Source organism: Triturus cristatus, chromosome 3_2, assembly GCF_964204655.1.
Source record: "Triturus cristatus chromosome 3_2, aTriCri1.1, whole genome shotgun sequence".
NCBI lineage: Eukaryota > Metazoa > Chordata > Amphibia > Caudata > Salamandridae > Triturus > Triturus cristatus.
This window is the reverse complement of record NC_140584.1, coordinates 568,705,558-568,729,264: the sequence shown is the minus strand read 5'-3', so window position 1 is coordinate 568,729,264 and position 23,707 is coordinate 568,705,558. Positions and strand designations below refer to the sequence as shown.

Genomic DNA, 23,707 nt, shown 5'->3' with positions numbered 1-23,707 from the left:
TGGTCATTGATGCAGACTATCAAGGTCATCCTACTGAATAGTGGAGACGCGGATTTGATAATACAACCTGGAGACAGAGTCGCTCAAATAGTGATCATGCCAGTAGATGCAGGGATAGGCAAGAAGGGGACTGCCCCAGCACTTCTCACCGTGCATGGGGAAGGAGGGTTTAGCTCTACTGACAAGAATCCAGGAGCCAAGGTGTGGGTAGAATCTCCAAATAGTCCCCCCCGGAACAGGCAGCGGTTATTCCAATGGGAAAGGACATTGTCCTGTTAATCATGAAACCAGGGCAGGAAAAATGGGAACATGTGCCTGCTGATAAATGTTACTTACGAGAATGAATAATACCCGTTTGATCTCTGTTCTTTTATATTACAGCATGGCGTGTCTGTGCTCTTCTTGCGCTTGCTGGAGTGTGTTTGGTCGTGTTCAAGTGGGGCCGGGAGGGACCTGGAGCCCCTTACTCCAAAGTGGCCAGACGACTGCGCAAATCAACAGCACTGCTGACTCGAACTGACAATGTGTGGTCCTATCTTTCACAGACAGTCCTCAACAGGTCGTACTTTTGCATGACAAACAAGAAAAGCTCCATGGATATTATTTCCATGTGCCTCGTAGCTATAACTACCCCTGTCGATGTACTCTTGCAGACATTCAATGTCACAAATGCAGACAGAACAGAAGGTTCGGCCCTTAAACAGTAAGGCTGGGCCCAATACTCAAACATCACCAGAACGCCAATACTGTTACCTTTTTAATCCATTACTTATGGAGGTGACACATAGACCAACTTGATGTGACACCAAAATTGACTTAGTTCTCTTTTTAATTTTTGAATTATTCAAGATTCATTATTTCGTTCATATATCAACAAAAGTTTAGACAATATTCATATATCAAATTAACATTTTGACTTTTACGTGTAAATTGTAAAAAACGGCGGGTGTGGTTTGTTATTTTGATATGTGAAGATTGTCTAAACTTTTTTGATATATGAATGAAATAATTAATCTTGAATAATTCAAAAATTAAAAAGAGAATTAAGTCAATTTTGGTGTCACATTGAGTTGGTCTACGTGTCACCTCCATAAGTAATGGATTAAAAAGGTAACAGTATTGGCGTTCTGGTGGCGTTTACGAATGCAGACAGGGCAGTGGACGAACATGATGAGAGAACTCACTTGTCACCTTATGAGTTTTGCCGATTTTGTCCAGAAACCATTGATGATACTTGGAAAAATCTAACACAAGTGATAACGTTCAATATCTCTGAAGGCGACATTTGCTATAATTTGACTTGTGACCCCATTACCATTGGTAAATGTGCTCAAATACGACTTGAAGGAACTGAGTCACAAATGACGTGGGAACAACAAACTCAATGCAAAAATCAAAATGAAAGTACATGCAAAAATATGCAGAATAATAGGATATGCAAAATTGCAGTATCTGCTGCCGGTCATTTAAGGCATGTTAAATTGCCTGTACGGTGGTAATTCTCATGTTGTAATGTTACATATACGTACATTCCAGCAAATATCACAGGTGGACCGTGTACCTTTACTAGATTAGGCTTCATGATGTTACCATTAGATCCATCATCACATGTTCAGAATACGAGAGAAGCTGTTCAACTCAGTGAACATTGGGATTCTGAAATTCATCTACTATCTAAGTCTGAATATATTAGCTTCAACAGTAGGAATTCCAGGTCTAACCATTTAAAATTCTAGGACTGTTAGTGAATTAGCATGTTTGATGGTGAAAAATATTAATCTTACATCATTTGCTTTAGCAGAATTATTATTAGATGTGCAGGGGCAAGAAAAGCTATATTACAGAACAGAGCCGCAATTGATTATTTACTCTTGAAACATGATCATGGATGTTCAGACTTTGAGGGAATGTGTTGCTTTAATATTTCAGATCTTTCTAAATCAATTCAATCCCACATTGAAGCTTTACACAAGTTAGCTAAAGATGTCAAGCAGGATGTAGAAAAGGGTTGGTGGGATTGGTTGTTTGGGTGGTTGCCGGATTTTGGTAAACTTCGCTCTGTTCTAGGTGGGATAATATTAGCAATATGTATCTTGATATCATTATGTTGTTGCATGCAGTGTGTGCCTAATCTCTTATCTATGCGTTGACTTAAAGCAGTTGATCTTAGACCGATATTTTATGAAAGCCAATAGTCAAAGGGTGGATTGTATTGATATTAAGAATGATATATTGAGCATTGGCTCCATTTGGCATAATTGACTCCATTTTCTGTGCTGACTCCCTCTTGTGTAACAGACTCCATTTTCTGTGCTCGCACGTAGTTGCAAAGTGGGGAGGGCATGTTTTCGCTCTTCACTTGTTTTTTGCACTTCACCGATCAGAGTGAACTGGAACACGTTGTGTGGGATGCAAGCTTGGTACCTTTCAGGGAATGTGCGGAAGGTACAGCTCTGTCTTTGTTACATGTATATATGCTACATTTGATTCTGGTTTTGCACTCGGGTTACTTGATATTTGGGAGTCTGCATTAACTGATATATTTTGCCTTCCTTTCTAAAATATTGAATTAATAAACGTGTGTCACTTTAAATGCACCTGAATTTGTTTTCTTGCCTCGCCTTAAGAGAGTGCTGAGTCTTGTTTTATCGCTTCATCTTTTGGGAGTGCTGTTCAACGTGTGTTGTTTAAAGATGCAGTAGTGCATTTGCCTCCTCTTGTGAGTGCAGGGTCCAGGTGTGTCCTACTGTGTTAAATTACAAGCACTACATCTGGATGGTGTGGTGGTCCCCTTTGACTCTCCAAAGTGGAACTGTATTAGCACACACCCTTCCCCATGGTGCGCCCCAGGCACGACAGGAGCACAGCCACGATGGCTGTTCAGGGAGCTGGTGGAGCTGATGAGGGCTCTCTCTGCGCCCTGACACAGGGCTGAAACTCACCAAGAAATTTGAAGAAATCCTGAATGCTGTACTGGACATCAAATCTACACTAGAGCCCAAAATAGATGCCCTGGAAATCGACATAGGTCTACCCCTCAATGATCATAGAAAACTGAAGGACCGTGTGGACAATGTAGAACCTATAATGGTGGCCCTCAGTTGCGGAGACAGACTCCCGCGAAAGGGCACGCCAGAAGAAGATACATTACCTTAGGAAAAAGGTAGATGATGCGGAATGAGGGCCTTCTTGATTTTTTTTTAGCAGTGGAACCAGTTCACAGGGTGCTGGGCAGACTCCCTTGCCCTGGCGCCCCCTCACCCCACCCCATGGCTGGTGGCTGCCTGCCTCTTTATTTACAGTGACTGGGATCATATTGTGCAAGTGGCGTGGGCTAAGGGTCCCTGGCTTGTGGAGAACTGCAATGTCAACATCTTCCCTGACTACATTGCTGAAGTGCAGATATGAGGGGCCTCTTTTAAGGAAGTTAAAAGACATCTCTGGCGCCTGGAGTATTCTCTACACTTCCCAGTCACACTTAAGATCATGCACCTTCGGCACATCACCTGAAGAGGCTTGGGTCTGGCTGGAGGGGAGAGACTTCAAATCGACCTCCAGGCACCAGAGGGCTAGAGGTGGTTGGTCAGTGAACAAAAGATGGCACGCCATTTAAGAAGAATTAGAGGTCAAGACCATCGAAGGAGCAAGCGGCCAAGAAAAGAGCGCATGTGATCCTTGCAGTGGAGTTGCAGAATGCGCACTTACGATACTCTCCTGCGTCAGAGGGTGGGGAGCAGGAATCCTCAAAGATTGCCATTGCATTAGCAGACATTGCCATTGCATTAGCAGACACATTGTTGTGGGGAAGGTCTTAAACCCATGACAGTGGAAGGAGTGATATGCTTAATTAACTCGGTACCCCCTTTGGGGTGTGCTCAGGGTCATCCCTCGTCTGGACTTTGGCTCTACAAGGATTACTCTCATAGGCACCACATATGCAGTCCCCCTATGTTAAATTAAGCAGGATATTTAGGACATACGGCGAGCTGTCTGTGCTCTCCATCTCTCATCAGATTCTTTGCAACAAGCGGGCCCATCTCCCACCGCTTTTGAGACCACAGCTATGGGCATTGTATTGTTTATGGTTGAGCCCCCGTTGGTGCAGTGGCCTGGGACTGTGGGTTGGGGTGCTCTTAACGTATTATTATTGTTCTTGCACTGTTCTTTATTGAGTTGGTGCAATGTTGGCAACTGTCATTGGACCCCACTTGAGGGGGGAATTAGCCTGGGGGTTGGGGACAGTATCCATACCAGGCCAAGATACCGCAGTATCCACTACCACAGATACAGGTCAGCATACTACACTACCCTACCCCCTTCTGACCTGGAATGTTCGGGCATGGCTAATTATGTCAAGAGATAGAGTTTACCAGTATTTGTGGTGCCACGTCATACACACAGCATACCTTCAGGAGATGCATTTGTCTTTGTGTGACCAACAGCGGCTGCATAGGTCGGGGAGGGGCACAGCAGGAGGCAACACCAATATTACGTCGGGTGGACAAGACAACCATTACTAAGCATAAAGCTGGTCTTTAAGTGTGCAATCAGAAACTACTAAAATGTCCACACAAAAAAATGACAAAAGATGAAGCACCAATGTTGCATAAACTGAGTCCTTGGCTCAGCTCTACGAGGTCTGCTTTCACACCCACAGGTGAACTTAGTTCAATGCATCAGTGCTGATTTATTTTAGTCCCACAAAACCCCACCCAGTACATAATTGAGGCGGTCTCAATGCTTTTAAGATATTAGCAGAGAGCAGTGGTAATCCAAACGATCATTCATTAATGATTTACACACTCAAGATCACTAGGAACTGAATAAAATAGTTATTTTTAAATGCCAGGATCTAGTGCACATAATATTGACATCACAGAAGATAAAAAGCAGCTAAGCTTGTCAATTATAGTGAAAACTGAGAACATCACAATATATAGTCTCACTGAACATGAACAAACGTTTTCAGCATAACTCAATTTACTAGTTCTTTCAAAAGCTTAATATTTTAAATAATGATCCATCTTCATAGGAATCTGTACAGGCCGGAATACCAGGAAAGTAACCATCAACCGTGTCAACTTTCAGACTATCTCTAACCAAGAAGAGGGCTTTAGCAGATAGCATTCCCTTTGACAAAATCACATACATAACTGCATCTAGGATATCTTTTTGACCTCAAAATCCGAAGACATAGTGTTCTGAAACTCACATGGGCCACGTGTACTCTATATTATGACAGAAGTTATATCACATGCATTTTGCTATATGCATAAAACTGAACATCAGCAGATATGCCTACCACGTGGGCGGGGCTAAGAGACTCGCTCAATGAGTATCAAATATGCCAAGTGAAATGTCATATTCTGAAGTACCCTGGGATTAAAGATTTGAGAGGAAACAAAGTACAATTCAAACTCCCATGGGATGGTAAAAGGATATACCAGAGACATCTACAACAAGCTTCCTGGAAAACTACTTGACTGAATGAAGCAGTATGGGGGACGGATGCCTGACCACAGGAGAATGAGTGACCAATCACTCAGAGAAATGGTAGCTGGGGACTCCTAGATAGAACTGAGGGCAATCTTTTTTGTAAAACCCGATAACTGATCGGAATCTGGGGGGGAAGGGATTGGGAGGTGGAGTTAAATGTTACCTATAGTGTTACTACAAGCTGTGCATGTCTAGGTTGTTGATAATAGTACTTTTATGTTTCTTTAATGGAGCACAGTGCAGTAACTGAAGTGCATACACATGTTGATGATTGTTTAGAATTAATGATAACACATTTTTTACAAAGTACCCAACTGTCCTGCTACTTGACCAGCCTATTGTACGGGCATGTGCAATAGCCTGTCGCTCTACGATGTTAAAAATGTTTACACTGTGATGTACACTGTACTATTGCTTGAAATGCCAATTACTAAATATATATATATTTATTTTTTTTAACTTCCTGGAACAAACTGTCTTGAACTGGAATTGGTGCTGCTCATGAATATGTCTATCAAGTGCTTTCCCCATCCACAAAACACTCTCTCAAGCACCTTCATGGACAGCTTCAGGCCATAATTTTGATGATGCTTAGCAAGTTCAGATAGTCTGCCAGCAGGTTTTCCTTTCCAGGCAAATTATATGCTGTTGGCAAGGTCCAAAAGAAAGGAAGAGTTCTCAAAAATAGAAGTGGGTGGTAAACTCAGCTCCGCCGGCAGAGTTTGCAGAGTTTTACCATTCTGTACTCTGCATGGAGCGTGGAGTTCGGCAAAAACTCTGCCACCCACTGAATTGTGGAGTTTATCATCACCCAGTCCCTAAGGTATGAGCTATGAAGCACCAGTATGGAGCGCTGTGTAGTGTGATAAGCTTCTGGAGTACGGGTACATCCTAAATAATGTGTCACAAGTCTCCAACAATGAGCAAAGGTGTGTCAGCTCACAGCAATGAGAACTAAAATACGATCCCAGCGTGAGATGGGCTGATGGCTGAGCAGTGACTTTATTAATATGCTGGGGCAGGATTACCCGGAAAAGAGTGTTCGCTCATCCCGGAAGAAACTGCCATCTGGTATCATGGAATAGGCTGCACCACAAAGGGTCGGCGTGCCCTGCGCGAACCACTCTGGAGTCTCCAGGCTGTGTGTACTGCACTGCAGACAGTGACTCCCACTGTCTTGTGTAGTGGTGAAGGGAACGGCTGACAGCCGGTTCAGCCTCCGGTACCAGTTGAGGGAGCTGCACCTCCTGAATAAGATGGGGGCAGCTATCAGACGCAGCCCACGAGAGGACACAGCATGGTCAGGTCAGTGACGGAAACCATCCTTAAACTGTTTGACAGTCTGGATGGCAAAAATGTGCTTAAAAGTTTGGAGAGCAGGTCTTTCTGTATAGTTAATGCTGGAAGGGATTTCCCAACTACTTGTAATTATTAGCGTTGCTTATATGAATGGTATGAATAAACATTTCTGTATTGTTCCTAAAAATATTAATATTGATCATAACTAATATAGGAATTAACCGGTTAATAAATTGCACATTTATACATAAAACATCACTAGTCATTCAACAACAAAGTACCATGGATCGGATTGTTATTTTACAGTCCTAAGGTCCTCAAAGCGCTTTAAAGCCATCTCTGAAAACACCAGCGTTTCATAAGGCAGACAGAACATTAGAAATACATTAAATTACAGAAGAGAGCAAATAAATTAAGAGGTGCATTTTAATGGCAATGTGCTCTCCTTGCACTATTGTATCTTTTGTATAAGGGAAGTGATGTCTAAAAGTTGGCCAGAAATAGAGTTTTAAAAAAACAAATCCAATCCAATCCAAAACAGCTTTATTCGACATTTGTCATAAAAGCAATAACAACTACAGAAGCAGCATATATACAAATCAAAAGGAAAAAAATCCCTAGAAACAACTTAATTGACATATAAATTTAAATAAGCAAACATTAAAATATGTACATAGGTTAAAAGCATTACAAACATTCTCACTAAAAATGCTACTTAGTATCCAGGGGCCAGTGACACATAAATCCTCAATATTACGTTTTCGTATGATCCAAGCCCATCCTAGGAACTTTGCCACGGCTACAACAATAACCGGTGATGTGCTAGTGCATAGAATCCTCATTGCCTCACCACTGAACGTAGTGCCCAATTGCTTACAGATTGGTCTCAACCACACCCTCCTGGGAGAAAGGTATGCGGGACATACAAAAAGCATATGGCTTAATGTTTCCTCTTGAAACTTACACAGTGGGCATAAATTAGCTTGGCTCGTGGTGGCATTAGACCATCGAACAGTAAAAGAATTCAAGGGCAAAGATCCTACCCGCAACTGGAAGTACAACTTTCTGTCTAATACTTTGGTGACCAGGTCCCAAAAGAACTCCAACCTTGGGACAGATTTTATATTCAGAAAGTCATCAGTTAAAGAAGAGGTTTTGCAATCGGTCAATATCTTTATATTAATCATCTCCCAGTATTTTTCTTTTAAATAAGATTTTGTCGGAAAAGAAACAACCGAAGGCTTTACCCATAAGTCACTCATACCCAGCGCCTCAAGGGTTTTTCTAAGGTCCTTGAACCACCCAATATCACGGGATCCAATCATGGACAAAACATCCTTAAAACCAGCAGCATACTGGGATAATGCCGGCGTAGTCCACAATCTGCGCCAGTATATAATTGGTCGTAATCTAGCTATGTCAGCAATGGCATTCTTACCCAGATCATACCGAAGAGGAACCAATGGCGTACTTTGGGGAAGTGATGTAATGCCTCGAAAAAACCTGTTCTCAGAGATGGTTAAAGAGGACAAGCCTTCGAAGCCCCACAATTCAGCCCCATATAATGATGCACTAACTGCTTTGGCACTATATACCTGGAGTACAGGCTTACTTGGTTTCGTTAATGATTTCTTAAATTCGCCGCTTATTACTCCAGTGAGCTGTCTATGCTTTAAAGCAGCCAGTTCTTTCTGTTTGGTCCACTTAAGATTATTCTGGATATTGACCCCTAGATAAGTAAAAGCCTGTACTTGTTCTAGCGATTGGTTAAACAATAAGAAGGAATTTTTAAAATGCCGGTGGGGATTAAAAGCCATGAACTTGGTTTTCTTGACATTTACTTCAAGGCCCCGTTCGTGACAAAAATTCTCAAAAATACCTAACGCTCGCTGGAGACCGCTTGGAGACTTAGCAATTAGAAGCGTGTCATCCGCGAACATTAGAATCGGGATTTTAGCACCCGCGAGAGAAGGAGCATCTATGTTTTCAGCTAAAAGACGATCAGCAATACCGTTAATGTATAAAGAAAATAAAGTAGGGGCCATTGACGAACCCCCCTTTCTACCGGGAAAGCCTCCGTTATATCACCCTGGCCTCCCCACCTTATTCTGGCGGAATTATCCTCGTGAAGCCTCTGGATTAAAGATAACAGTCCTGGATGAAGTCCCAAATCATTCAATACCTTCCATAACTTGAGACGGGGGACTAAATCGAAGGCTGCCCTTAGGTCCACAAAGACCGCATAAAGACTCCCCTTACCCAAAATTACAATCTTCCAATATAAGAGGACAAAGCGAAATACCTGGTCCACTGTACTTATGTGCTCACGAAAACCCGCTTGGAATGGGGACAAAATGTTGTTTGAGGCTACCCACAAGTGGACACGATTTAAAATCAGTCTACCTACAATCTTCTGGGTAGCATCAATCAGGCTAATGGGCCTGTAATTTTCCGGGAGCGATCGGTCCCCCTTTTTGAAGACCGGAATTATCTCCGCCAATTTCCATGCACTGGGGATAGGAGCACCATGCACCAGGGCATTAACAACCAATTGGATGTACCTCCCCCACTTCACTTTATCATTCAGAATGAGGTCTGCTGGAACCCCATCTGGACCAGGGGCTTTTCCTGGGGCTACACCCATAAGGGCCAGAGTCACTTCTGCAGTACTGAATTCGGGAATTGTGGAGATCACCGCAGCAGTTTCTACACTAGCTGTTGTGACCTGGTGGGAAGCATATTGGGGTTTAAAATACCCTACCCACCTCTCTGGGGCGATATTATTTTGCGGCCTCTCGGGTTGGCCACCATTACCCCACTTCACAATACCCCAAAACAATTTACTATTATTCTTAGTACTTGCTTCCAATAGATCCAACCACTTAAGTTCGTCCCATTGGCGTTTAGCCCTAATAATACTGTTTTTATAGTTATTTCTACTAACTCGGACAGCGCCTACATCGCCGTCCTTTAAAGCTTTCCCCAGTAGTAACCTTGACTGTCTGCAGTCCTCGTTATACCAATTAGCTTGTCTCTTGGGCACTTTTTGGGCGGTAATCCTTTTCTTTATAAAATAAGATCTTAGGGAAGTAAAGAGGCTTGTATGGATAGTTGTTACGTCCCCTGCTTTCCCATTTGAAGAAAAATCTGTTCCATTTCTTGAATAGAACTGTTAACCTCCCTTGAGATACTCTGGAAAGTATTAGAGTTCTCGAGTATAAAAGACCACCTCAGGCGTCGCATATCGTTAGATACCACGACATTCGAGGCGGACAACTCACCCATCGCCAGTACATCAAGATCCCCCTTCCATAACTTATGGGAAAGACAAAGTGGATTATGATCACTTTCGGGCATTTCGAAAACCTTCATGTCAACAAGGGCATACCACAGGCTTCCAGCCGCAAGTATATAATCAATGCGACTCCGATTTTGCCCGTTATTAAATGTGTATGCACCGTCGCGATCACTAGGCATCCTACCATTCAGTGCCCTCTTTTTGTAGTATTCATTTTCCGCTGAAGTTCTGAAAGTTTTGAAAATAAGTGATTTCAACAAAGGCAGCTGTCTGTTATGTTTGGTTCATTTTGGGGAGAAAGTATCTATTTGGATTTTCGCACGATTTGCCAAAGCTCATGCTGACCTAAATTTACTAGGCTGCTGTATTTCACCAGATTGTTTTTGACTTTGTTTCAGGGCGATTTAATTTAATTTTAGAGGTTCTGCAGGATTTCAAAGATGATAAGTTCCCGCAAACTTTGTTCTGAAAATGTTTTACATTGATAAATAGATATGAAATCGTGCAGAAAACACACAGATGTAACCGTCTGCTCCCAAAAGGCAATTTCTGAGTATTAAGCTGCTCTGATTACAGTGAAGCAATTAAGCCGCAGTGCTCGCACTGCAGATGTAATCAGTCTTTCTTCCAGCTCAAGTGTCTGGCCAGGGACATTGCACCGATTCAGCCGCTGTGATTACAGTGCAGCGATTAAGCCGCAGTGCGTGCAGTGTAGAGGTAATCAGTCTTTCTTCCAGGTCAAGTGTGTGGCCAGGGACATTGCACTCATTCAGCCACTGTGATTATGGTAAAGCGGTTAAGCAGCAGTGTAAATTTAATCAGTCTTTCTTCCAGCTCAAGTAAGTGGCCAGGGACATTGCGCCCGTTCAACCGAGGTGATTATGGTGAAGCGATTGAGCTGTGGTGCTCGCAGTGCAGATGTAATCAGAGTCTAGGCAGGCGGAACTTGGCAGAATCTCGCAGAGTTTTTATGTTACTTCACGGAATTCCACTGAGTATATCTCAACGAGCTCCGCCCACCCCTGAACCTGAAGCACCTCTGCCTTGTTCTGGGCTAAAAAAACTGCATAGTGTTATTGTGAAGGCATCTTCAGTCATTGACAGTCACTCTTTTGAAAAGGGCAAAACTTCCAAAACAAGTCTAAAGGGCTCTGGTGAAGAGAAACCTAGTGCCCTTTCAACTTAATCACACAATTACTCTCAAAGTCAAAGAGCATTTCCAGACGTTTAGTTTATGTTCTGAAAACACAGTCCAGTCCAGTCCTGTCCTGTCCTAAGGACATGCAGAAGTGTTCCGCCCATCAAAGGGAATTCTATTAAATGACACTGGTGTATGATGCGGAAGTACTTTAAAGACTGGTGTGTCCAGGTTACATTTAAAATGAGCGTATTTGGCCAAGTAAAAGAAAGCTTATGTAGCCCTGAGCACCAAAATTATTAAAGCAAAACTTTCCTCCCTGGGTAGACCATTGTCTTCATTTAACAATCCTGGATGCAGGGATATGGAAGGCATATACGTCTTTGACAGCAATACATACTCCACAAGGCTCTACAGAGCAGGGTCAGCCCTAAGTAAATTAAGATCACTCCAGCTGGTCAGGGGTTATGAAAGCCGCCTCTTCTGATTGCCTGCTTGTGAGGGTTTCTCAGGCACCAACAAAATAGCATATACCATTGTCTCACTGATGGGCAGAATAGGCTAAGACTGCTAGCCTGCTTAGGCTTCCAGAGCCTCTCACAGCTGGTGTGATTCCACTGACAGTATCTAGAAATCTGGCACTTGGGCTACTTTTCTCACTACTACATAAAAGCGGACATCTCTTCTGTGGCTCCAGCATAAAGTAGAAAACCCTTTCTGCTGAGGAACTCAGACCTCTCGAGTTACAAAAATGTGAGTGATTGAATAAAATCAGTTTACAGTGAGTGTAAACAATACTCACACTCCTCTAATTTTTTATTATCCAGATTAAAAAATTGCTATCGATCCTTCCTCATTATCGGATTCAAAAATAGAAAAACCTTCCGAAGATGTTGGAACTGGAGACCTGCTTTGCCCTGGTCATTTCATCACAAAGATTGTGGTCCACTCATGCATATCTGATCAACCTAAATTCCTGACCCTGTTGAAGCCTCTAGCATCACTGAGCAGGTGATACGTGGCATGAGCCCTGAAGCTGAAGACAGCTCCTGAGTAAGGAACAGAGTTACAATATTCTGCTAAGGAGTAATGAGCCTCTGGGTGTGCTATAACTTGAACATCTGTAAACCCGAGACCTTGAATTCTCGAAACTCTGCCCTACAGGCAGAAAGGATTGGCTGAGAGATATTGCAGAACAAAAAATATATCTGATTTATTGCCTCTTCAACCCCCCCCCCCTCCACCTCCCAGTAACCTCTTTGATTTCTTCTTGTGGGGTCTTACAGGCTCTACATACACAAGACCGATCTTGTTATTTCAGGAACTATTATACTCCTGCTTTATCCTGGTGGGTGCTCTGTACACGCCTGCCCCATGGGGAGTCAGGAAAACTTTGATCTCCTTTTTCCTAGTGGTTTTAGTGTGCATGCTATGTTTTGGGCATGATGCCTACCTACCAAATGGATACAAAATCTGAAGTGAAATTTAGGTACAAATTGACAGAAAAATAGAAATGGATGATGCAACCTTGGATTTGATGTAACTGGCATTTGAATAAGAAGCAGAGATCACAGATACCGAAGGTGCCTTGTGAAGCTGCAACATCACCTGAGTGATGCCTGATTGTTTTCATGCAAGCAATGCCTGCAATCCCTTCTGTCCTACAAGAAGAATAACCAGTAGAGATGTAACAATGCATTTTACAAAGAAAATAAAACATCATTGAAGGAGTTTGCATTTCTGATATGGGTGATTTTGGAAACTGTATTTTGGGAGGAACTGCAAGGGTTCCTGTAACTGTAGCCCAGCACGTTTGTGTTTTTGAGCATTCTGGTGTCATGTGATAGAATGTGACCCCTTTGTTGACTAATCTAGCACATTGTTTGGCAGTTGTATCATCAATTTATGAAGCATTATTTGGGTGAGATATAAACAGAGTATTATTTAAATTACACTCCTGAAGCTCAGATAGCTGAAGACCTTTTACATGTAGACCCATTTGGCTTTTTAACAGATCACACAGATTGGCTTACATCCTATGTTATGTGTATTTTTACAGTGCCCTATCACCCGTAAGCGAATCTCAGGTGTATGAGGCTAGCCTCAAGGGGGCTGACTCATAGAGGCAGGTTTTCAGATTCAAGTGGCATTCAAGAAGAGAGAAGGAGGCTCTAATGTGGCGTGGGAGGTCATTCCACGCTTTAGGAACAATGTATGAGAAGGCTTGACATCCTGACCTGCTTTTGGACATGTGTGGGTAGAGTGCTAGTGAGTTCAGCTGACTGAAATGCATGCAGCTATTCAGGTAGGCTGGGCCTGTGCTGTGTACTGCTCTGTATGTGTGGATGAGATGCTTGAACTGTGAGCAATATGCATTGAAATTCAGTGAAGTTCCCTCAGGAGAGAGGCGACACAAGCTCGGGACAGGAGGATGAGGACAAGTCTTGCAGCTTTGTTTTGGACAGTCTGCAGCCTTTTAGTGAAATACTTGGTGACTCCTGCGTAAAGGGGATTCCCCTACTCGAGTCTTCTGGTGATCAGGGCTTGGGTGAAGGTCTTCCTCATGTTGTTTGGTAGCCATTCCTAGATCTTTGTCAACAACCTCAGGGTATGTAAGCAGGCCATGGCGGCGGTGTTCACCTGGGCGGACAATTCCAGCTTGCTGTTGATGATGATTTGAGGTTTCTTGCTTGAGGGCTGGGATTGGGTCCAAGGTCTGCAGGCCATTAGGTGGAGTCCCACAGCAAGTTATACTTTCCACCGCTTTGGTCCTGTCTGTGTTCAGCTTGAGACAGTTAGACTGCATCTAGGTGGCCACTTCAGTCATGCAATTGTTGAATTTGTTACTGTGCTGTGTGTTTTGTCTGAGAGGGATATTATCAGTTGAATGTCCTCTGCCTGGGTGAGTAATTTGATGTTGTGCGCTCAGATTACTTCTGCCACCTGAGTCATGTAGATGTTAAAGAGGGTCAGGCTGAACAAGGAGCTTTAGCCACAATTAAGTCATTACCATTGCTAACAGTTTTTGTCACAGTCCTTACTATATTAGGTGTAGCAAGCTGAAAGTGCAGACAATGACAGGTCAAATCATAGATGTAACATAGCTCTGTATTTAAACTCAAAGTGAATTACACCTTTTCGGTGTCCAACACTTCTCCCGCCCTATAAAGGCTAGCTGCACTTCCTCCGCCTCACGCCTGCATAAGAGGTTAAAGGTATATGGGGGAAGCCAAGTGATTGACATGCAAATGTCATGTTACGGAGCCCTCAGACTGAGACCAAGGCATTTACCTTGCTTTTGCGGAGTGGCATTAGATCGCTGCTAGGAACCATCCTTAAACTGTTTGACAGTCTGGATGGCAAAAATGTGCTTAAAAGTTTGGAGAGCAGGTCTTTCTGTATAGTTAATGCTGGAAGGGATTTCCCAACTACTTGTAATTATTAGCGTTGCTTATATGAATGGTATGAATAAACATTTCTGTATTGTTCCTAAAAATATTAATATTGATCATAACTAATATAGGAATTAACCGGTTAATAAATTGCACATTTATACATAAAACATCACTAGTCATTCAACAACAAAGTACCATGGATCGGATTGTTATTTTACAGTCCCAAGGTCCTCAAAGCGCTTTAAAGCCATCTCTGAAAACACCAGCGTTTCATAAGGCAGACAGAACATTAGAAATACATTAAATTACAGAAGAGAGCAAATAAATTAAGAGGTGCATTTTAATGGCAATGTGCTCTCCTTGCACTATTGTATCTTTTGTATAAGGGAAGTGATGTCTAAAAGTTGGCCAGAAATAGAGTTTTAAAAAAACAAATCCAATCCAATCCAAAACAGCTTTATTCGACATTTGTCATAAAAGCAATAACAACTACAGGAGCAGCATATATACAAATGAAAAGGAAAAAAATCCCTAGAAACAACTTAATTGACATATAAATTTAAATAAGCAAACATTAAAATATGTACATAGGTTAAAAGCATTACAAACATTCTCATCTAAAAATGCTACTTAGTATCCAGGGGCCAGTGACACATAAATCCTCAATATTACGTTTTCGTATGATCCAAGCCCATCCTAGGAACTTTGCCACGGCTACAACAATAACCGGTGATGTGCTAGTGCATAGAATCCTCATTGCCTCACCACTGAACCTAGTGCCCAATTGCTTACAGATTGGTCTCAACCACACCCTCCTGGAGAAAGGTATGCGGGACATACAAAAAGCATATGGCTTAATGTTTCCTCTTGAAACTTACACAGTGGGCATAAATTAGCTTGGCTCGTGGTGGCATTAGACCATCGAACAGTAAAAGAATTCAAGGGCAAAGATCCTACCCGCAACTGGAAGTACAACTTTCTGTCTAATACTTTGGTGACCAGGTCCCAAAAGAACTCCAACCTTGGGACAGATTTTATATTCAGAAAGTCATCAGTTAAAGAAGAGGTTTTGCAATCGGTCAATATCTTTATATTAATCATCTCCCAGTATTTTTCTTTTAAATAAGATTTTGTCGGAAAAGAAACAACCGAAGGCTTTACCCATAAGTCACTCATACCCAGCGCCTCAAGGGTTTTTCTAAGGTCCTTGAACCACCCAATATCACGGGATCCAATCATGGACAAAACATCCTTAAAACCAGCAGCATACTGGGATAATGCCGGCGTAGTCCACAATCTGCGCCAGTATATAATTGGTCGTAATCTAGCTATGTCAGCAATGGCATTCTTACCCAGATCATACCGAAGAGGAACCAATGGCGTACTTTGGGGAAGTGATGTAATGCCTCGAAAAAACCTGTTCTCAGAGATGGTTAAAGAGGACAAGCCTTCGAAGCCCCACAATTCAGCCCCATATAATGATGCACTAACTGCTTTGGCACTATATACCTGGAGTACAGGCTTACTTGGTTTCGTTAATGATTTCTTAAATTCGCCGCTTATTACTCCAGTGAGCTGTCTATGCTTTAAAGCAGCCAGTTCTTTCTGTTTGGTCCACTTAAGATTATTCTGGATATTGACCCCTAGATAAGTAAAAGCCTGTACTTGTTCTAGCGATTGGTTAAACAATAAGAAGGAATTTTTAAAATGCCGGTGGGGATTAAAAGCCATGAACTTGGTTTTCTTGACATTTACTTCAAGGCCCCGTTCGTGACAAAAATTCTCAAAAATACCTAACGCTCGCTGGAGACCGCTTGGAGACTTAGCAATTAGAAGCGTGTCATCCGCGAACATTAGAATCGGGATTTTAGCACCCGCGAGAGAAGGAGCATCTATGTTTTCAGCTAAAAGACGATCAGCAATACCGTTAATGTATAAAGAAAATAAAGTAGGGGCCATTGACGAACCCCCCTTTCTACCGGGAAAGCCTCCGTTATATCACCCTGGCCTCCCCACCTTATTCTGGCGGAATTATCCTCGTGAAGCCTCTGGATTAAAGATAACAGTCCTGGATGAAGTCCCAAATCATTCAATACCTTCCATAACTTGAGACGGGGGACTAACTCGAAGGCTGCCCTTAGGTCCACAAAGACCGCATAAAGACTCCCCTTACCCAAAATTACAATCTTCCAATATAAGAGGACAAAGCGAAATACCTGGTCCACTGTACTTATGTGCTCACGAAAACCCGCTTGGAATGGGGACAAAATGTTGTTTGAGGCTACCCACAAGTGGACACGATTTAAAATCAGTCTACCTACAATCTTCTGGGTAGCATCAATCAGGCTAATGGGCCTGTAATTTTCCGGGAGCGATCGGTCCCCCTTTTTGAAGACCGGAATTATCTCCGCCAATTTCCATGCACTGGGGATAGGAGCACCATGCACCAGGGCATTAACAACCAATTGGATGTACCTCCCCCACTTCACTTTATCATTCAGAATGAGGTCTGCTGGAACCCCATCTGGACCAGGGGCTTTTCCTGGGCTACACCCATAAGGGCCAGAGTCACTTCTGCAGTACTGAATTCGGGAATTGTGGAGATCACGGCAGCAGTTTCTACACTAGCTGTTGTGACCTGGTGGGAAGCATATTGGGGTTTAAAATACCCTACCCACCTCTCTGGGGCGATATTATTTTGCGGCCTCTCGGGTTGGCCACCATTACCCCACTTCACAATACCCCAAAACAATTTACTATTATTCTTAGTACTTGCTTCCAATAGATCCAACCACTTAAGTTCGTCCCATTGGCGTTTAGCCCTAATAATACTGTTTTTATAGTTATTTCTACTAACTCGGACAGCGCCTACATCGCCGTCCTTTAAAGCTTTCCCCAGTAGTAACCTTGACTGTCTGCAGTCCTCGTTATACCAATTAGCTTGTCTCTTGGGCACTTTTTGGGCGGTAATCCTTTTCTTTATAAAATAAGATCCTAGGGAAGTAAAGAGGCTTGTATGGATAGTTGTTACGTCCCCTGCTTTCCCATTTGAAGAAAAATCTGTTCCATTTCTTGAATAGAACTGTTAACCTCCCTTGAGATACTCTGGAAAGTATTAGAGTTCTCGAGTATAAAAGACCACCTCAGGCGTCGCATATCGTTAGATACCACGACATTCGAGGCGGACAACTCACCCATCGCCAGTACATCAAGATCCCCCTTCCATAACTTATGGGAAAGACAAAGTGGATTATGATCACTTTCGGGCATTTCGAAAACCTTCATGTCAACAAGGGCATACCACAGGCTTCCAGCCGCAAGTATATAATCAATGCGACTCCGATTTTGCCCGTTATTAAATGTGTATGCACCGTCGCGATCACTAGGCATCCTACCATTCAGTGCCCTCTTTTTGTAGTATTCATTTTCCGCTGAAGTTCTGAAAGTTTTGAAAATAAGTGATTTCAACAAAGGCAGCTGTCTGTTATGTGTGGTTCATTTTGGGGAGAAAGTATCTATTTGGATTTTCGCACGATTTGCCAAAGCTCATGCTGACCTAAATTTACTAGGCTGCTGTATTTCACCAGATTGTTTTTGACTTTGTTTCAGGGCGATTTAATTTAATTTTAGAGGTTCTGCAGGATTTCAAAGATGATAAGTTCCCGCAAACTTTGTTCTGAAAATGTTTTACATTGATAAATAGATATGAAATCGTGCAGAAAACACACAGATGTAACCGTCTGCTCCCAAAAGGCAATTTCTGAGTATTAAGCTGCTCTGATTACAGTGAAGCAATTAAGCCGCAGTGCTCGCACTGCAGATGTAATCAGTCTTTCTTCCTGCTCAAGTGTCTGGCCAGGGACATTGCACCGATTCAGCCGCTGTGATTACAGTGCAGCGATTAAGCCGCAGTGCGTGCAGTGTAGAGGTAATCAGTCTTTCTTCCAGGTCAAGTGTCTGGCCAGGGACATTGCACTCATTCAGCCACTGTGATTATGGTAAAGCGGTTAAGCAGCAGTGTAAATTTAATCAGTCTTTCTTCCAGCTCAAGTAAGTGGCCAGGGACATTGCGCCCGTTCAACCGAGGTGATTATGGTGAAGCGATTGAGCTGTGGTGCTCGCAGTGCAGATGTAATCAGAGTCTAGGCAGGCGGAACTTGGCAGAATCTCGCAGAGTTTTTATGTTACTTCACGGAATTCCACTGAGTATATCTCAACGAGCTCCGCCCACCCCTGAACCTGAAGCACCTCTGCCTTGTTCTGGGCTAAAAAAACTGCATAGTGTTATTGTGAAGGCATCTTCAGTCATTGACAGTCACTCTTTTGAAAAGGGCAAAACTTCCAAAACAAGTCTAAAGGGCTCTGGTGAAGAGAAACCTAGTGCCCTTTCAACTTAATCACACAATTACTCTCAAAGTCAAAGAGCATTTCCAGACGTTTAGTTTATGTTCTGAAAACACAGTCCAGTCCAGTCCTGTCCTGTCCTAAGGACATGCAGAAGTGTTCCGCCCATCAAAGGGAATTCTATTAAATGACACTGGTGTATGATGCGGAAGTACTTTAAAGACTGGTGTGTCCAGGTTACATTTAAAATGAGCGTATTTGGCCAAGTAAAAGAAAGCTTATGTAGCCCTGAGCACCAAAATTATTAAAGCAAAACTTTCCTCCCTGGGTAGACCATTGTCTTCATTTAACAATCCTGGATGCAGGGATATGGAAGGCATATACGTCTTTGACAGCAATACATACTCCACAAGGCTCTACAGAGCAGGGTCAGCCCTAAGTAAATTAAGATCACTCCAGCTGGTCAGGGGTTATGAAAGCCGCCTCTTCTGATTGCCTGCTTGTGAGGGTTTCTCAGGCACCAACAAAATAGCATATACCATTGTCTCACTGATGGGCAGAATAGGCTAAGACTGCTAGCCTGCTTAGGCTTCCAGAGCCTCTCACAGCTGGTGTGATTCCACTGACAGTATCTAGAAATCTGGCACTTGGGCTACTTTTATCACTACTACATAAAAGCGGACATTTCTTCTGTGGCTCCAGCATAAAGTAGAAAACCCTTTCTGCTGAGGAACTCAGACCTCTCGAGTTACAAAAATGTGAGTGATTGAATAAAATCAGTTTACAGTGAGTGTAAACAATACTCACACTCCTCTAATTTTTTATTATCCAGATTAAAAAATTGCTATCGATCCTTCCTCATTATCGGATTCAAAAATAGAAAAACCTTCCGAAGATGTTGGAACTGGAGACCTGCTTTGCCCTGGTCATTTCATCACAAAGATTGTGGTCCACTCATGCATATCTGATCAACCTAAATTCCTGACCCTGTTGAAGCCTCTAGCATCACTGAGCAGGTGATACGTGGCATGAGCCCTGAAGCTGAAGACAGCTCCTGAGTAAGGAACAGAGTTACAATATTCTGCTAAGGAGTAATGAGCCTCTGGGTGTGCTATAACTTGAACATCTGTAAACCCGAGACCTTGAATTCTCGAAACTCTGCCCTACAGGCAGAAAGGATTGGCTGAGAGATATTGCAGAACAAAAAATATATCTGATTTATTGCCTCTTCAACCCCCCCCCCCTCCACCTCCCAGTAACCTCTTTGATTTCTTCTTGTGGGGTCTTACAGGCTCTACATACACAAGACCGATCTTGTTATTTCAGGAACTATTATACTCCTGCTTTATCCTGGTGGGTGCTCTGTACACGCCTGCCCCATGGGGAGTCAGGAAAACTTTGATCTCCTTTTTCCTAGTGGTTATGGTGTGCATGCTATGTTTTGGGCATGATGCCTACCTACCAAATGGATACAAAATCTGAAGTGAAATTTAGGTACAAATTGACAGAAAAATAGAAATGGATGATGCAACCTTGGATTTGATGTAACTGGCATTTGAATAAGAAGCAGAGATCACAGATACCGAAGGTGCCTTGTGAAGCTGCAACATCACCTGAGTGATGCCTGATTGTTTTCATGCAAGCAATGCCTGCAATCCCTTCTGTCCTACAAGAAGAATAACCAGTAGAGATGTAACAATGCATTTTACAAAGAAAATAAAACATCATTGAAGGAGTTTGCATTTCTGATATGGGTGATTTTGGAAACTGTATTTTGGGAGGAACTGCAAGGGTTCCTGTAACTGTAGCCCAGCACGTTTGTGTTTTTGAGCATTCTGGTGTCATGTGATAGAATGTGACCCCTTTGTTGACTAATCTAGCACATTGTTTGGCAGTTGTATCATCAATTTATGAAGCATTATTTGGGTGAGATATAAACAGAGTATTATTTAAATTACACTCCTGAAGCTCAGATAGCTGAAGACCTTTTACATGTAGACCCATTTGGCTTTTTAACAGATCACACAGATTGGCTTACATCCTATGTTATGTGTATTTTTACAGTGCCCTATCACCCGTAAGCGAATCTCAGGTGTATGAGGCTAGCCTCAAGGGGGCTGACTCATAGAGGCAGGTTTTCAGATTCAAGTGGCATTCAAGAAGAGAGAAGGAGGCTCTAATGTGGCGTGGGAGGTCATTCCACGCTTTAGGAACAATGTATGAGAAGGCTTGACATCCTGACCTGCTTTTGGACATGTGTGGGTAGAGTGCTAGTGAGTTCAGCTGACTGAAATGCATGCAGCTATTCAGGTAGGCTGGGCCTGTGCTGTGTACTGCTCTGTATGTGTGGATGAGATGCTTGAACTGTGAGCAATATGCATTGAAATTCAGTGAAGTTCCCTCAGGAGAGAGGCGACACAAGCTCGGGACAGGAGGATGAGGACAAGTCTTGCAGCTTTGTTTTGGACAGTCTGCAGCCTTTTAGTGAAATACTTGGTGACTCCTGCGTAAAGGGGATTCCCCTACTCGAGTCTTCTGGTGATCAGGGCTTGGGTGAAGGTCTTCCTCATGTTGTTTGGTAGCCATTCCTAGATCTTTGTCAACAGCCTCAGGGTATGTAAGCAGGCCATGGCGGCGGTGTTCACCTGGGCGGACAATTCCAGCTTGCTGTTGATGATGATTTGAGGTTTCTTGCTTGAGGGCTGGGATTGGGTCCAAGGTCTGCAGGCCATTAGGTGGAGTCCCACAGCAAGTTATACTTTCCACCGCTTTGGTCCTGTCTGTGTTCAGCTTGAGACAGTTAGACTGCATCTAGGTGGCCACTTCAGTCATGCAATTGTTGAATTTGTTACTGTGCTGTGTGTTTTGTCTGAGAGGGATATTATCAGTTGAATGTCCTCTGCCTGGGTGAGTAATTTGATGTTGTGCGCTCAGATTACTTCTGCCACCTGAGTCATGTAGATGTTAAAGAGGGTCAGGCTGAACAAGGAGCTTTAGCCACAATTAAGTCATTACCATTGCTAACAGTTTTTGTCACAGTCCTTACTATATTAGGTGTAGCAAGCTGAAAGTGCAGACAATGACAGGTCAAATCATAGATGTAACATAGCTCTGTATTTAAACTCAAAGTGAATTACACCTTTTCGGTGTCCAACACTTCTCCCGCCCTATAAAGGCTAGCTGCACTTCCTCCGCCTCACTCCTGCATAAGAGGTTAAAGGTATATGGGGGAAGCCAAGTGATTGACATGCAAATGTCATGTTACGGAGCCCTCAGACTGAGACCAAGGCATTTACCTTGCTTTTGCGGAGTGGCATTAGATCGCTGCTAGGAACTCTACCCAGCTCAGCTTAAAGGCAATTTTAACAGCCAGGTGAAACAGCAACTTAACATAGCAGCAACAGTCCTCCTTCGTTCACCAGCAGTGCCAGACATCATTAACAAGGTCTCAGAAGCCACACAGACTTTGCTCACTCTAAGTAGATTGAGGCCGTGTGAACATCCAGGGTACAGAAAGCCTGCCCATCAACCTATTAAGAATAATCCTGAAAAGAACGAAAACAGAAACAATTCATCTTCCTAATTAAACCACGAACCCCCTTAAGGGTCCAATATTGCCTAAATTGCCAGAAGGACTAGAATTCCGTAGATCTGCATTTCATATGTACGAGGCATTTTCAAACAGCATGTGTCAGACACATCAATTCCATGGGTTGCATATCCACTTACAAAATTATTCACGTGTATGTAGAATGTCTGAAGAAAAACAGTACATTTTCATTTTATATTGTCTTTCTGACTCTCTTTGGTTTTATGTTGGTTTGCTCTTTCTTCTGTTCACTCTGTGCAGCTTCCACAGCTTTACGGGATCCGACACGTATTTAAGGCGTATCCATGCATTCCAAAACACAATAAACAGTCCAAAATTAGGCAGTCATTTTAATTTTCTTTGTAAGGGCCTTCACCCCCCTTCGCAAATAAAAGTAAGTAGGTTACCACTGCCCTGAGACCCGGCTCAGATGACAAAGCGTTCAAATGTTTTCTGAAAAGCATGTAAGAATACAATAAATTACACGTACCTGGTACTCAAGGTATGCTTGCTTTTGAGGCCCCCTTGGACTGGCCATATAACGCCGACTGGAGTACTGTGCCATCAAAGGAATATAGGCCTTCTGCTGGGCTGCAGTTAAATTAGAAAATGCAGGATACGGAGTGACGGGTTCTGGGAGAGGAACAATGGTCAATGTCGCCTGTGGTATCTCCTTGACCTCTTCAGATGATGAGGCTGCACGAGGCATAGAAACCTGATCATCCTTCCTTGAGGTTTTTTCACTTGAGGGACTGAAAGGAAAAATGTAAATGTTACATAACCTACAAAACATTCAGTCTCAACTCTAAAAAGTAATTGATAATTTCACTGAACGAGCGGTGTCATACATCAAACTCCATAAAATGTAAATTAATCATAAAAATAAATACAACTCCTAAATATTCAAATGTCCTAAAAATGTTTTGCTAATGTTTTGCTTGGTCCTTTAAATGCCTGTCGGTAAGAGTACATTCCCTTGCCTCAATTGAGTATATTTAATAGATTGTTCCTGCGTCTGCGCACCACAACATATCTATGAGCAAATAGTAAAGGCATAAATTCATCAGACATGTTCAAGATGAAATAACATACATGTGGCCTATTAGTTATTCTCTTTTGCTAACACTCTGAGTTCACAAAAGTATGCA

The 23,707-nt window shown here is 42.7% G+C and overlaps 1 protein-coding gene across 3 annotated transcripts in view; it reads right to left on the bottom strand.

Annotated features, from left to right (window-relative positions):
• The window catches only part of ICE2 (interactor of little elongation complex ELL subunit 2), an 825,537-nt gene that overhangs the window by 700,839 nt on the left and 100,991 nt on the right, over positions 1–23,707 (bottom strand). For all 3 annotated transcript variants that reach the window (XM_085648299.1, XM_085648300.1, XM_085648301.1), the window contains one exon: positions 23,050–23,311. In XM_085648299.1, the coding sequence (XP_085504425.1) occupies positions 23,050–23,311 (262 nt within the window). The remainder of the gene's footprint in view (positions 1–23,049; positions 23,312–23,707) is intronic.